The 16635-nt window shown below is 47.1% G+C and overlaps 1 protein-coding gene across 3 annotated transcripts in view; it reads right to left on the reverse strand.

The window, feature by feature from the left end:
- The window catches only part of Tmem40 (transmembrane protein 40), a 33594-nt gene that overhangs the window by 10161 nt on the left and 6798 nt on the right, over nt 1-16635 (reverse strand). For all 3 annotated transcript variants that reach the window (XM_029478799.1, XM_021165668.2, XM_029478800.1), the window contains exons 2-3: nt 2462-2539; nt 1673-1804 (exon numbers count right to left, since the gene is read on the reverse strand). In XM_029478799.1, the coding sequence (XP_029334659.1) occupies nt 1673-1804; nt 2462-2531 (202 nt within the window). In that variant the 5' untranslated portion in view covers nt 2532-2539. The remainder of the gene's footprint in view (nt 1-1672; nt 1805-2461; nt 2540-16635) is intronic.

Consider the following 16635-nt stretch of genomic DNA (forward strand, 5'->3'; position numbering starts at 1 on the left):
GTGGTTGTGAGCCACCATGTGGTTGCTGGGATTTGAACTCTGGACCTTTGGAAGAGCAGTCGGGTGCTCTTACCCACTGAGCCATCTCACCAGCCCCCGTTCAAGTTTATCTTAACAGATAAGATTTTGAGTGACTTTATTCCCACCTCCTTTTACTTTTGGGACAGGGTCTCACTATGTAGTCCTGGCTGGTCTAGAACTCACTATGTAGACCAGAATGTCATTGGATTTGTGTGCTGCAATTACAGGCATGTGTCATCATGCCCAGCTATTTCCCCCTTTTCTATATTTTACACATATACATCAATGAGAGAGAGAAATATCTTCACTGAAAAAGATCAAACAATATAGAAAATATAAATAAAATAAAACTCCAGCTTCTACCAACCAGGGACAACGTCCATCAGCAAGTGACTGACATTAGTTTAGCTTTGCCTAGGTTTTATTCATAACATACATTTGGGTTTTAGATGGCTTGTTTGTTTGTTTTACTTTTGCTTGCTTTGGGCAGGTTTCCTATGTAACCCAGGTTAGTCTGCTCATCTTTCTGTCTCTGCCTTCCAAGTGCAATACAAGTGTAATACACGTGTATACACGTGTATACCACCATGTTTGGCTTTATTTAGTAGTTATTCATTCATGTAGCCCAGGCTAGCTAAGGATGACCATGCACTTCTGATCCTCCTGCCTCTACTTCCTGGATGGCCGGATTATAGATGTGTGTCACCATTCTAGGTGTGTGCTGTGCTGTGCTGTGCTGTGCTGTGCTGTGCTGTACATGTTGCCCAGGGCTCCATGCAAAACAGGTACCAGCAGATCCTCAACCCAAGCCTGGGAATCTTTCAGCAAATTGAGTTGGAAGCTCAGGCCCACCATGTAAACTAGACCACAGTGCAGGAGCTCCATTTGAACAGGCAAAGCGGCCGCTCCCATACACTGTCCAGTCATTGAAAGACCTTCAAGGACTCTCCAGTTTGTTACCGAGCCTTCCTTCTTAATGCAGGCAGCATAGCCTCCATGTGCCCCACCTATAAAATGAGACTAACAATAGTACTACTTCAATAGTACTACATCTTCTTCATCGGGATCCTGTGACGATTGGTCAAATTCTTATGTACAAAGTAATTGGAACAGTGTCTGGTTTGCATAAGCACTCATTCAATGATAGCCTCGATGTTGTTATAAACTCAGCCCTATATGTTTTCTAATTTTTTTTTTAAGATTTATTTATTTATTATATGTAAGTACACTGTAGCTGTCTTCAGACACTCCGGAAGAGGGCGCCAGATCTCGTTACGGATGGTTGTGAGCCACCATGTGGTTGCTGGGATTTGAACTCCGGACCTTCGGAAGAGCAGTCGGGTGCTCTTACCCACTGAGCCATCTCACCAGCCCCATGTTTTCTAATTTTATTTATTTATTTTTTATTTTTTAATCTTTTGTTTTTTTGAGGCAGGGTTTCTGGCAGTCCTGGAGCATACTCTGCAAACCAGGCTGGCATCAAACTCAGAGATCTGCCTGTGTCTGCCTCCTAAATGCTGGAATTAAAGCGCTGCCCAGCTACTAAATTTATTTTTATTAGTGTTACTGGGAATGGAACCCAGGGCTCTTCATTTACAAGGCAAGCACGTAACATCAAGTCACATTCCAGTCCTAAGAATGTTTGCTCTACCTGAGGAGGAGGAAGAAGATGAGGAGGAAGAGGAAGAAGAGGAGGACGAGGATGAGGATGAAGAGGAGGACTTGTCTCTCTTACATCGCTCCCGGGCCTTCCCACGTTGCTTGTGGAGCTCTGTCTCTTGGTCTGGAGGCACACAGGGAAGGTATGAGTTTTTCTTGTCCCTTGCCCCATCCCTGGCACCAGTACAGCCTCTTCAGGGAGCACTCATCAAGCCAAGAGGGAGGACTACTCTTCTGAAAATCTAAGGCTGTTGGAAGGTATATAAGATCAAGGTTCTCAGAGACCCTTGGGGAGGGGTCAGGGAGTCAATGACAGCCCGAGGCAAACAGTCCTCTGCATACAGACTCTAACAGAGGCCTCTAAGCCCCGAATCCTACCCCACCAGAGACGTTCAGACTCAGAGCAGGTTCCTAGTCAGGGTTCTCTAAGCCACACAGAGGGCAGCCTATGATCAAGCGCTAAACTCTCCCTTCCTTCAACAGCAGGCGCATGAGACCCTTCCCATCTTCTGGAGACTCTCCCCACCTTCTGGAGACTCTCCCCATTTCCAGCACAAGCTGTCCAGAAACTTCTTGAGATCTGGGGAGTGGCCAAGGACCTGCCCGACTAGGAAGTGTGGGGAACAGGTGGGAGCAAGCACATACATGGAAAATCGCTTCTCTGCTACAGCTTTGATGTGGCCATCATGACATGTGACCTAAGCAGGTCTTGGATGACGGCCCCACCCATGCTGGAGTCTCCCCAGGAGGCTGTGCTCAGGGTCTGAGGAGGCAAACTTACAGTGATCTTCCGTTTCCCTGTGGACTCCACCACTGTCTTGAGTCTGGGAAGAAGATCCTGAAGCCTCCATGACTTTCCCTAGAGGAAGAACAATGAGTTGTTAACTTCACTTTAGTTAATGTTCTTCATATGTAAAGAGCTTGACAAATAAATAAGGATAGGAAGGGAAACATCCAACATTTGACATTATAAAGATTTTTTTTTTTTTCGAGACAGGGTTTCTCTGTGTAGCCCTGGTTGTCCTGGAACTCACTCTGTAGACCAGGCTGGCCTCGAACTCAGAAATCCGCCTGCCTCTGCCTCCNGAGTGCTGGGATTAAAGGCGTGCGCCACCACGCCCGGCTCCATTTTTATTTTTAAAACATATTTATTTGTTGGTTTATTTAGTATGTTGTCTTCAAATGCATAACTTGTATGGAGGCCAGAGGACAACTTGTGGAATCAGTTCTCTTTCTCCAACTTGCTCTCAAGGGTTAAACTCAGAGCATCATGATTGACAGCAGGTACCCTTACCCACAAAGCACCTTACCTTAGCTCTAGGAAAACAATTTAGAAAAAAAGAGGCCGGGCGTGGTGGCGCAGGCCTTTAATCCCAGCACTCGGGAGGCAGAGGCAGGTGGATTTCTGAGTTCGAGGCCATCCTGGTCTACAAAGTGAGCTCTAGGACAGCCAGGGCTATACAGAGAAACCCTGTCTCGAAAAAACCAAAAAAAAAAAAAAAAAACCAAAATCTTTCAGAGGCTGGATAGATGGCTGACTAGCCTCTTAAGCCTGACAGCCTGAACTCAGATCCCTAGAGTCTGTGTAAAGGCAATTTGAATCTCTGTCATCCTAGTGTACCCCTATGGTAGAAAGGTAGGAGGAGTCAGAATTGCTGAACTGTAGATCAGCTAGCACAGCACACTCAGCAGTGAACATCAGAGACGCCCTGTCTCAAACAAGACTGAAGGCAAGGATCAACAGGTAAAGCGTCTTCTCATCTCCTATCCCACACGCACGTCTGCACACACACAGAGCTCTTCTGAGCTGGGCATAATGGCAAATGCCCACAGTTCCCACTTTCGGGGGGGGGGGGGGCTAAGGACAGAAGCATTGTCTGAGGTTTGGAGCTTGACATCAGCCTATGAAACAGAACAAAGACTCTCAAAAGCAACAACAACAACAACAAAATCTTTTTAAAGGGGTGCTGTTTATGTTAGTATTAGGATTTTGTTTTCTAAAGGCAAGATCTTGCTGCATAACCCTGGCAAGTCTTGCTGTGTAGACCAGGTTGGCCTACAATTCACAGAGATCTGCCTGCCTCTCTGCCTCCCGAGTGCTGGGATTTAAGGTGTGTGCCACTTACCCAGCAGGTTTTGTTGTTGTTGTTTGTTCCTTTGCTTTTAACACTATTACTTACATAAGTGTATGTGGGTATGTGGGAGTAGAGGTCAGAGGTCAGAGAACAGCTTTCAAGAATTGATTCAGCCGGGCGTGGTGGCGCACGCCTTTAATCCCAGCACTCAGGAGGCAGAGGCAGCAGATTTCTGAGTTCGAGGCCAGTCTGGTCTACAAAGTGAGCTCCAGGACAGCCAGAGCTATACAGAGAAACCCTGTCTCGGAAAACAAAAACAAACAAAAACAAACAAACAAACAAAAAAGAATTGATTCACTCCTCAACCATGCCGAGCCTGGGAATCGAACTCAGACTCTTAGGCTTGGCATCAAGTATTTTACCCCCAGAGTCATCTCACCAGCCTGTTTGATTGCTATGTAGTCCAGGCTAGCCTCAAACTAATGGCAAGTCTGCTGCTTTAGCCTCCTGCTCCTCACATCTCTACTTTTTACTTAAAAAAAAAAAAAGATTTATTTATGTAAAGATAGAAAAGCAGGAGTTGGAGTGATGGATCAGCATTATGTGCACTTGATACAGCTGGGCACGGTGGGGGGCAGAGGCCAGGGGATGTCTGCCTTTAAGGCTGGCCTGGTCTACATAGGGAGTTCTAGGCCAGCTACATAGTGAAGCCCGGTCTCAAACAAACAAAGAAACAAAACAAAATAAAACCAAATGAGCAAAGAGCACTAGCTACTCTTGCAGACAACCCGGGATCCATTCCCAGCACAGCACCCGTGTGGTGCCTCACAATGTTCCAACCTCCAGTTCCGTGGGATCCTATTGTAGCCTTGAGGGGCACTGCAGGCACAGTGTGGCTGTTTGAAAGAAAATGCCACTCATCGGCTCACAGGGTGTGGCACTATTAGGAGGTGTGGTCTTGCTGGAGTGGGTGTGACCTTGCTTAAGTGGGTGTGACTTGGTTGGAGCAAGTATGTGTCACACAGTTCCCTTCCTGCTGCCTGCTGATCTTGATGGAGAACTCTCAGCTCCTTCTCCAGCACCTGTCTGCCTGCATGCTGCCGTGTTCCCCGCCATGATGATAATGGACTAAACCTCTGACCTATAAGCCATTCCCAATTAAATGTTTTCCTTTATAAGAGTTGCCTTGGTCCTGGTGTCTCTTCACAGCAGTAGAAATCCTAAGACACACACGGTGCACAGACATACAGACAGACAAAATGCCTAAACACATACAACAAATATTTTTTTAAATGCCACCTTATATGTGTATTGTCTCAATCATTTTACAAAGGGCATACGGCCATGAGTCCCTGTGCACTGGTGACACACCCGACAGGATCAGCCCTCACCTGTGAATCGTCATTTCCAGACAATAAAAGATCTTTTGAAAGGTGGTCTGACCCTTACAATAATCCTACAGGGTCAGGTTTGCTATCCATGTAGACGAGGGAGTGTTGGCTCACAGAGATGATGGTCTTGCTGGGACTCCAGAGCTCAAGTTCCATCTATCACATCTGAAAACAGTGACCAGGGACACAAACTAGCTCATGAGCCACCGTGGAGGCAGCTCAGAATGCTTATGGGTGAAGCTGATGAAGATCAGACCAAGAGTTCAGAGCTGAGTCTATGTTCGGCTTTCCTGAGCTTCTGAGAAGTCACTAGAGATCACCAGAGGTGTGTCTGCAGGTGGGGGACTCAGAAAATCCCAATGTCTAGAAGAGCAGATTTTGGGAGTATGAGGGATATGACTGGGTCCAATAGCCTGATTTTAGATGGTCAGGAAACTACCACCTGGAGACTACATTTCCCAGAATCCCTTGAAGTTGGATATAGCCATGTGTTTCATTGGTAGTGGACAGGAACAGATGAAGTAGCCTGATAGGAAATGTTTAGTGGTTGTGGATGAAGAAGGGATGCAAACATGTGGGTGTGTTGTGTGTAGGTATGTGTTTGTGTGTGGTGTATGTGCAATGTGTGTGTTTGTGATGGGTATGTGGTGTATGTATGTATGGTATGTGTGTGTGGTGTCTATGTGGTATATGTGTGTGTGTATGTATGGTGTGTATGTGGTGTATGTGTGTGTAGTGTGGTGTGTGACTGTGTGGTGTGAGTGTATGTGTGGTGTATGTGTGTGTGTGGTGTGTGTGTGGTGTATGTAGGTGTGTGTAGTGTGTATGTATGGTGTATGTACATATGGTGTATGTAGGTGTGTATGAGTGTGTGTATTTTGTGTGGTCTATGTGAGTGGTGTGTGTGTGTGTGATATGTGGTATGTGTGTCATGCATGTGTGTGCACATGAGTGTTACTGACATGCAAGCATATAACCTCCACACTCCTATACTTCGTATTTCAGGTAGGGCTCCTCAGAGGGCCTTACATCCCCACAAGATCATGAACGAAGATGAGGCAGGAACTCAGGCTGCTTCATGTATCGGACTCCCATTCCCTACTTGAATAGGGTGAGACACAGATGCTGAGGATAACAAAGACTGGGAAGATAATGAGATAACTCTCAGAGCTCACCACCTGCAGGGCAATGTTCTAGCAGCCTCCACTACCCAATAAGGGCTCATTGTGATTATATCCATTTTATAGTTAAGAATGTCAAAGTACTGAGAAGCTGAGGAACTTGCCAGGCACACATAGCCGGAAGGGGGCTGAACAAGGGCTGCCATTCTGTCCAGGTTGGGAGATTGGAGCACATCGGGCGCATCCTCCAAGCCTGTCATTGGCTCCAGGAAAGAAGCCATAAACAGTCACTAGAAGCATTATGAGACTCCATTGACCTGGCTTAGATTTAGCCACTCCTGACACTGGAGTGAGTGTCCTCATGGCCTTCCACTGCCATGTTTTCTGAGGGCATGCTTTCATTATTTTTTCAGAGATGGGGTCTTGCAAGTCTTACCCAGACTTGTCTTCCATGTTAGGGATTGGTTCTAACGCTTTGTCTTAGTTCGGCTCCCAAAACTCACACGGGAATCTGCATGTCCAGACGCTGAGGGTCCTTGTCCCCATTTGGTTTTTGATTAATCAATAAAGAGCCAACAGCTAATGGCTGGGCAGGGTGAAAGAGGCGGGAAAGAAATGCCGGAGAGAGGAAGAGGGATTCTGCCATGAGAGGGTCGTAGAACTGACCACGCTGTGAAGGAGAGGAGAGTGAGATGTAGGCACAAAGGGAAAGCTGCCCCATGGGAGGGCGCCCAGAAGGAAGCAGGGCAGCAAAGATAAAATATGGATTTAGGGGAGCTGGAGAGATGGCTCAGCGGTTAAGAGTGCTGTCTGCTCTTTCGAAAGTTATGAGTTCAAATCCCACCAACCACATGATGGCTCACAACCATCCATAATGAGATCTGATCCCCTCTTCTGGGGTGTCTGAAGACAGCGACAGTGTACTTACATATAATAAATAAATAAATCTTTAAAAATATATATGGATTTAGAAAAAATTAACTCAGGAATACCGGAGGGGAGTGTGTATGCCAGACCAACCATTGAGCTAATAAGGCATAAGGCATATTAAAAATCTTTCTCTCTCTCTCTCTCTCTCTCTCTCTCTCTCTCTCTCTGTGTGTGTGTGTGTGTGTGTGTGTGTCTTTCTCTCTGTGTGTGTGTGTGTGTGTGTGTGTGTCTTTCATTTGCAAATCCAGAGAATTCTGTTGGTTAGCTAGGAGCTGATCACCCCTGGGAGGGAGCTCAAAGCAGATTAATTATTCCTTCCCCTCTGCAGTCACACTGCTCAAGTCACCCTCCCCTCTGAGTAGCTGCGGTGCAGGTGCACAGACCACACTGCCTTCTTGGGCAGTACAGCACTGACCCATCAGGAGGGGCAGATGGAAACCTCTCAGAGGTAGGGCCTGAGATGGCCCTTTCTCTTTTAATATACTTGTCCTGTTCTTCCCCTGTATACTTTTCAACTACAAGAAAGCATACATAGTTTTTTTGTTTTTGTTTTTGTTTTTTTTTTAATTTCACAGCTGAGATTTTATCTGCAGGGCACTCAGATAAAACACTCAGGGACACAGTTCACCAAGAGGCACAGACGGCCACACACAGAGCTTGCTGGGAGGAGCCTCTCAAGCCTCAGGCTCAGAGGCCATGACCTGTTCAAAAGTGCGGTAGAGTGGGCAAGACCCTGGGTGCCTTGCCAGCACCACAGAAACCAAACCAGGTACCATGCGTGATTCCCTCTGAGCTGAACTGGACATTGGGAGGTGAGAAAAAGAGAAGCCAAGAGAGAAAGGAGGCAAAAGCGCACAGTGTGCAGGGCTGAGCTGAGGTGTATTGTGTTGTGTTGTGTTGTGTTGTGTTTCGATTTGTGGTGATGGAGCTCCAACTCAGGACATGCTAAGTAGGCTCTCTACCCCCAAGGGACACCCCAGACCCTACTTGTACCCTCTTTTCTGTTTGTTTGGTTTACTGTAGTTTTGAGACCAGCCCTGTCTGGTCTGGAACTCACTATGTAGACTGGGCTAACAAAGAACTCACAGAGCTCTGTCTGTCCCTGCTAAAATGCTAGGACCAAAGACATGCACCCCCACACCACCTCTATTTTGCTGCTGTTGTTTATTCAGTTAAGGTCTGAGCTATATAGTAATATAACTCAGCTATATGGTAATATAACTACAATTCCCCTGCCTCTCACTCCTGAGTGCTAGGATTACAAGCACACATCATGCCTAGTTTCTTCAATCTTATTTAATTCCATGTAAATAAGTCTTATTTTGTGCAGGAGGAAACTGAGGCCCGGGTAGATGGAATAGCCTGTCCAAGGTCTCCAATTCATACTTGGGTCTACTCCTTGCCCTACAGAAAGACCCTCTTCCAATCACCACCCATCCTGGTTACAGGCCCCTGGATCCTGAAGTGACCCCTTCTCTGAGGCTGACCCTAAAGGACATTGCACATCTTACTCTTAGGCATTTTTCCAAAGCACCCAGCACATCTTCATTTTTGTTTGCTCTCCAAGACAGTGTCTTGCTGAGTTTCCCAGGCTGGTCTTACCCCTGAGCTAAAGTCATACTTCCTGACAGGAATGAAGATGCACAGGCTACACCCTGGAGCATTTAGAGCCTCTTACTTATCAGGAGGAGACAGATGGAACCATCACAGAGGTAGGACAGCATCTGGTCCCTTGGAACTAGTTCCAGGATTGACTGGGAGCCACGTTTGTACTGGGAAGCAAACTCAGTCTTCTGCAAGAGCAACAGAGCTTTTGGCATCTGAGCCATCTCTCCAGCTCCAGCCTCAGCCCCAGCCCTAGCCTCAGCCCCAGCCCTTTCTCTTTCAGTGTTCTCATCTTTGTCACCAGGGCATCTGGGCTCAGGACTGGATTTCCCTTCCAGCTTCAGCTGTCAAAGGTCTGCTAAGGCCCACTGCAGCGCTAATGACCCCAACAAGCCCTCTCAGCCTCACAACGTGCTCCTTCCACACCACTGTCATGCCACTCAGGAGGCATGTGTCAACAGGATTCTATTTCACAGAGAGGGAAGCTGAGGCCAGGAAATAAAGAAACCTGTATTGAGGCCACTGCTGTGGTCTGAATGTGCTGGCAGAGGTTCATTGGGAAACTTCATCTCAAAGCAACAGTGTTGGGAAAAGGTCTAACAGGATGAGATCAAACCCCGAGGATCTACCCTTGTCATTATGGTGACTTGTAAAAGCAAGTTTGTAGGCATGGTGGTGCAAGCCTGTAGTCCCAGCACTCAGGAGGCAGAAGCAGATAAATCTATGTGAGTTTGGGGCCAGGTTGCTCTACATAGTGAGTTTCAGGACAGCCAGAGATACGTTGTGAGACCTGTGTCAAAAGAGAAAAAAAGAGGAGGAGGGAAGGAAGGAAGAAAGGAAGGAAGGAAGGAAGGAAGGAAGGAAAGAAGGAAAGAAGGAAAGAAGGAAAGAAGGAAAGAAGGAAAGAAGGAAAGAAGGAAAGAAGGAAAAGAAAAAAAGAAAAGGAGGGTGTGGCTCAGTTGGCAGTGTTTCCACTTAGTATGCAAAAGACCCTGGGTTCATCTCCAGCATCATATAAATAGTTATGGTGGAACAAACCTATAATCTAAGCCCTGGGGAGATGGAAGCAGGAAATTCCAGGGCTTAAGGTAATCTTTGGGTCCATAGAGAGCTGAAGCCAGCCTGGGTCACATGAGAATCTATCTCAAGCGAAAAGCAATAGCAACCAAACAAAAATAAAGCGAGCCTAGCCCTGGCTTCACCGCTCCCCCCCCAACCTGTTAGGAGGCACAGAGGTCTTTGTGCTCACAGATAAGCACACAGGTACTCTGTAGTGTGCCATCTGTGTAAGGTCACCCACAAGGCTTCGTTATGTAGCTGTGACTGGCCTTGGTGATCTCCAGTCACTCCTCCAGTCCCTGGATGGATGCCCCAGTCTCTAATCTTACCTTGTTTTCATCTGGAGCTCCCCACAGCTTCCAATGCCCACCTAGCTATTCCCCCAATACTCAACAGGATGCAAAGGCGCAGGGGCCTTGGGGGTATCAGGGATTTTCGGAATGTAGGAAAACCAAATAGACTTTACAAGATTCAACCACCCAGGACCTGGCTCAGCCCCTTGAGTAATTTTTTATGGTTGCTGTAAGTAATGGCCACACATACAGTAGCTCACAACAAAATACATTTAGTACTTCAACGCATTAGAAGGTCAACATGGACTTTTCTTTTCTTTCAGTGCTGGGGGTTGAACCAGGACCTCAGCATGCTGGGAAAGCATCTACTGAGCCTGCATCTTCCATCCTGTATTTACTTTACTAACTTGTATATTTGTGTGCAGAGAAGGGGATGAGGGTACAGCCAGGTATAAAATGGATATTCTCGGGCTAAAACCTAGATGTAGACAGGGCTACATTTCTCGCTAGAATCTGTATATACTAAAACCAGATCTTATGCAACCCAAACTGACCCTGAACTTACTGTGTAGCCAGGACTAGCCATTGAACTCATGCTTCTCTTGACTCCCACGTCTTAAAATTACAAGCATGCAACACCATGCCCACCTTCTGTTTGTTTTCTTTTTTTTTTTAAGATTTTGTTTGTTTGTTTGTTTGTTTGTTTGAGACAGGGTTTCTCTGTGTTGCCCTGGCTGTCCTGGAACTCACTCTGTAGACCAGGCTGGCCTCGAACTCAGAAATCCGCCTGCCTCTGCCTCCCAAATGCTGGGATTAAAGGCATGTGCCACTACTGCCCGGCTAAAGATTCATTTATTATTATATCTTAAATACACTATAGCTGTCTTCAGACACACCAGAATAGGGCATCAGATCCCATTACAGATGGCTGTGACCACCATGTGGTTTCTGGGATTTGAACTCAGCACCTCTGGAAGAGCAGTCAGTGCTCTTAACCACTGAGCCATCTCCAGTCCCTATTTTGTTTTGTTTTGTGTTGTTTTTTTTTTTAAGATTTATTTATTTATTATATGTAAGTACACTGTAGCTGTCTTCAGACACTCCAGAAGAGGGCATCAGATCTCATTACAGATGGTTGTGAGCCACCATGTGGTTGCTGGGATTTGAACTCAGGACCTTCAGAAGAGCAGTTAGTGCTCTTAACCACTGAGCCATCTCCAGTCCCTATTTTGTTTTGTTTTGTTTTTAAAATCATTTGGAATAATGTCCCTCATTCTCTGGCCTCATGCCCCACCCTTGCTCTAGACCCCTCCAGAGCAGCCTTTTGCTTTTAGGACTTACAGGGTCAACTCAAGTCCTTGTATAGCTTTGCTCTGACCTTCATCTGTTACTCTGTGGTCTACCTTTAAGGACCCTTATGGGCACACTAGGCACACTCAGATCACGCTACATCAAGGTTAGCTGATGAATAATCTTCATTCCACATGAAACTCTGGCCCAGGCTAGCATGCAGTGGCTCTTCATGGGTGATCCCATTACTGACCATCTCTGGGGTGTGACTTGCTCCATTTTCAGCCTTGGTCGGCTCCAAACTCTTTGGCAATCTCTGTTGGTCCCTGCTCCTGGAAAGTCACTATACTGATGCCAAACAATGGAAACATCTAATCAGCATAGCACACTACAGCCTAGAGCTCCTGGACCCAGCTTCTAGGGACTAAAGGAATGTACCACCACACCTGACTTGTGCAGTGTTAAATCCCAGTTGTCCTCAACACAATCTACCATTTCTGGTTATTTAAATGTGGACACTGTAGAGGACCTACTTAACCTGTTTGGGGATTTGTTTGTTTTGTTTTTAAACAATATTTATTTTAAATTATGTTTGTGTGGGTATGTACACTTGAGTACAGTTCCCGTGGGGACCAGAGGTGTCAGATCCCCTGGAACTGGCTGTTGGAAGACATGAGAACTCAGAGTTTCTACAAAGAATTGCACACAGTTCTTACTCCTGAGCCATCTCCTCAGTCCTGGGAGCTACTCATCTATACTTGCTACCAAACTTCTTCCAAACCCAGGTATGGTGTGTGTGTGTGTGGGCTATATGTGTGCATACAGATGTGCTTGCCTACATATGCATGTATAGATGCAGAGGTTGACAGTCAGAACAGTCTGTATTGCTCCATTTTATTGTTTTGAGTCAGGGGCTTTCACTGAACCTGGCACTCCCCACTTAGGCTATATTGTCTAGCCATCAAGTCCCTGGGGCCCATCAATCTCCACTCTCCCAGCTCTGACCCATGCCTACTAGCCTAGGTTTGTATGTGAGTGTTGGGGCTCTGAATTCAGATTCTCTTGTTTACATAGCAAGTACTTTGCCTACTGAGTCATCTCCCTACCCACCAGGTTTCCTCTCTGAGTCCATCATGCTCCTGGAAACCCAAATTCCAAAGTCAGGAAAATCAAAAGTACTTCCCTCTTCACTAGCCAGCCATAGCCTGAGAAGACACATAAAACACAAGCCCCTTTACCTTCCAGATACGCTATGGCCCCTCCCTTCCAGACACAATGTCTTCCAAGTTGACTAATGATCTGGTTTTGTGGGAGCATGGTGACCAGGAATTCCTAAGACTTCCTAGGGGTTTTCAAGTCAGGGATCCAATGTTAGGAGCAAAATTAGGTGAGACTGTGATGATCTAATTGTTCCTCACTTGTAGACAGACTGTAGCCCACTCCCACTCATTTGCTTCCATCCTCCCTCTCCAAACACTACTGGATTGCTTTGGCCCTGGTTCCCCATCACTGCAATACCCTCCCAGCTCTGGCAATCTACAGGAGCACTGCCGTCTAGATAAAGCCTTGAGGGTTAACCTGTCCCATCACAAGAACCTTGGGACTCAGGCATGATGGGACCTGTCAGAGAAACTAGAACAACCTTTAATAATCTTGTGAGGACAGCAGTTCTTTAAAAGGGAGCCTCTGCTTGGGTGGGTATAGAGGTTTGTGCAATATGAATATTAAAGGCTCTGAGGTCTGCAAGAGAGAATGCTCCCTCACTTGATTCCATCTGGTCTCTCTCCTAGACTATGCAAGTACACAGTTATTGTCCCAGGATGCAGTCCAGTGCTTTCCACGCAACCCTTCATCCCCTGGGATCCAAGCCCACTGTGGACAGTGCTTGCCTCTTAGACCCATCAGTCAGAACCGCTGGGGCACACAGAATCAAACATGACCTGTGTGGCCTTGGGACACAGACCCTAGAGGCATTTCACCAGCAGCAGAACCTGAGGTGTGGCCTTCAGAGCCTGCCTCAGAGCAGGACTGCAGGGCAAGAGCTGCAGGGGAAACTGAGTCAGCAGCCCACAAGTCTGGCCCTGGAGGATCCTGAGGCTGCCACCATCTCCTCTGAGCTAGTAGACATGTCACTTGTCTGGTAGGGGTGGGGCATATAAAGCCCAAGTGAGTCCCCATTTCACTCCCCCTCTGCCATTTCACCTTTGCAAGCCTGTCTCCCCTGTGTGAGATGGTTGATGCCATCATGTCGCAAGGGCTGCTACACCGGTTGAGCTAACAAGGTCACCGAGCTCCTGTGAGTGGGAACCATGTGTTTCCCACATACAGAAAGTGCTTCATAAAAAGCAGTTCTGAACTTCAGAGCTGAGGAGATGGCCCAGTCAGCAAAGTGCTCGTCTTGCAAGCATGAAGACATGATGCCAATACACATCTATACAAACAGCCAGGCCTAGGACATACCTACACTCCTCATCTCAAGGCAGGAGAGACCTCCAGAGACAGTCAGATCCCTTGAGCTGATGGCCAGCCATCCTCACCTAATCTTCAAGCCCCAGCATCAGTAAAAGATCCTGTCTCAAACAACAGGGTGGGTGGGTGGCTGGAATCGTGGCTCAGTAGTTAAGAGCAGCCTCTGTTCTTCCAGAGGACCTGGGTTCAAATCCCACTATCTACAAGGAAGCACCCAAGCATCTGAAACTCTAGTCCCAGGGGATCCAATGCCCACTTCTGGCCTCTGAGGGCACTAGGCACTCCCATGCAGGCAGAACACCCACACACATAAGAAAAAAAAATAAGAATTTAAAAGATCCCCAAGGAGGAAGGCCTGAGCTTGTCCTCTGGCCCCCACATGCACACAAAGCCTACGTGCACATGTGCAAACGCACATAAAACTGAAAAAAGGGAAAACAGGGTTAAGCTGGTGAGGCAGCTCAGTGGGTAAAGGAACCTGCTGCAAAGCCTGACGACCTGAGTTTGTTCCTCAGGACTGGCTCCCATAAGTTGACCTCCACCCTCCACATACATGCCCCAAAATACTTGCGCAAATACAAGTGTGAGAGAGTATGCGCACACACACAAATACATAAATTAATGTAATTAAAATATTTTCTATTGTTGTTTTTGTCTGCTTTAAAAAGCAGGCCTGCAGTCGGGCGTGGTGGTGCACGCCTTTAATCCCAGCACTCGGGAGGCAGAGGCAGGCGGATTTCTGAGTTCGAGGCCAGCCTGGTCTATAAAGTGAGCTCCAGGAAAGCCAGAGCTATAAAGAGAAACCCTGTCTCGAAAAACCTAAAAAAGAAAGCAGGCCTGCACTATTCCTTAGCTTCCTAGTAGGAGGGGCCTAGTGGGAAGACTGGGAGGCAGGCCCTTGACTGTAGAACCCGGAGCTCTCTGGCCTCACTCTCCCACATGCTCCTTACTCCTGCCATGTGATACCTCTGGATCACAGGCCCATATCGAGTTGCAAACAAGCTAAAACCTTCCCTCACTCCACAGCACTTTTTTCCACTGTTGCTTCAGGCTGCCTTCAACTTTTTTTATACATCTGAAAAATGACCTTGAACTTCTGATCATCCTACCTTCCACCTCTCCAGTGCTGGGATCATGGGCATCCCTGGGCATGGTTTTACAGTGCAGGAGACCTAATGCGGTCCTCATGTGCACTCAGCAGGTACTCTACCAAGTGAGCCAGCCCCAGACTGGTTTTGTTGTTATTGTTTTGTTTTAGAGGTAAAGTCTTGCTGTGTAGTACAGGCTGGCCCCCTCCTGCCTCAGTCTTCTCAGTGCTGGGATTATAAGCATGTACAGTATGCCTGGCAAACCTTCTCTGTGTAAGTAGATTAGCTCAGGTGTTTTGTTATAGTGACGGAAAGCTGACTGGTAGAGAACTGCCCCAAGGGAAAGGAAGGCCTGGCAGTTTCTTCTTCTACTGCTATGTCAGACTTGGGGACTGAACAGGGGTGACAAACCACACGGTCAAACCAACTTTCCAGACTAGATGGACCTGTGGCTGTGGAAAAACCAAGGAGGCTGCCAGTCCCTGGGAGCTACAGAGGATCTGAGAACGGCACCTGGGCTGAATGAGATGAAGAGAGGGACCATGGAAGGTGACAACGCCCCTGATTGTAGCTAAGTGGAGAAGGATGGCTGGCCAGCTTAAAGATGATGGGTTTATTTTTGTTGTTGTTTGTTTTGCTTTGTTTTCTGAGGAAGGAAAGGTTTCTTTGGCTCGTGGTTCCATATCCCCCATCACCATGGGGAAGGCACGGAGGCAGGATCCTGAGGCTTCTGCCCCCATCGTCCCTGAGTCGGGAAGCAGAGGGATGAATACTTGGTGCTCAGTTTGTTTATTTGTTTATTTGTTTGTTTGTTTAAGACCTCTGCCCATGAAGTTGGTCCACCCACTTTTAGGATGGGTCTCCTCTCCGTTAAACCTTTCTGGAAACATCCTCAGGGGTGTGTTTCCATGGTGATTCTAAATCCTGTCAAGTTAACAATCAGATTAAGCATCTCAGGAATGTTTTTGTTTCCTTCTGAGACAAGGTCTCCACATGTAGCCCAGGCTGACCTCCAATTTATAACCTTCTTAATTCAGTCTTTCAGATGCAGGGAATTATAGATCTGTGCTACACCAGGGTTAGATCTTGTTTGAGAATGGGCTTCATGTAGCTGTCTGGCCTTGAACTCCTGAACAGCTAAGATTGTTAAAAGATAACTGGAAAGGTAAGCATCTAGCATGGTGTGCAACACATAGTAGGTAGCTAACCACTGTATGCTCAAGTGGCAGTATAGGCCACCTGTGTGCAACACATAGAAGGTGGCTAGCCACTGCATGCTCAAATGGCAGTATAGGCAGACAGGGCAGTAAGAGCACAGAGCCATAGGTTACATGAATAGAAGCAGAGTCTACAATGAGGAAGACAACCCACACCTCCCCAGCCTTCATCACCGAGGTTATGCTCTGCACAGCTCGGGATCTGGAAAGACCAACAGAACCCAGAGAGTGTGAGGTCCTGAGACTCCATCCAGTAGGAATCCTGGAGAAGCAGGGACTCCGTCTGGGCTTACACACAATCTGAACAGGCCCAGGCTGGTACCCAGGGTCAGTGCAGGTTCACTCCAGGACAGGCCCCATAGGGCTATGAAACCACCCTGCTCAGTACCTGAAGTCATTTTCTCAAAAAAAACAAAA

Source organism: Mus caroli, chromosome 6 (genome assembly GCF_900094665.2).
Source record: "Mus caroli chromosome 6, CAROLI_EIJ_v1.1, whole genome shotgun sequence".
NCBI classification, from domain to species: domain Eukaryota; kingdom Metazoa; phylum Chordata; class Mammalia; order Rodentia; family Muridae; genus Mus; species Mus caroli.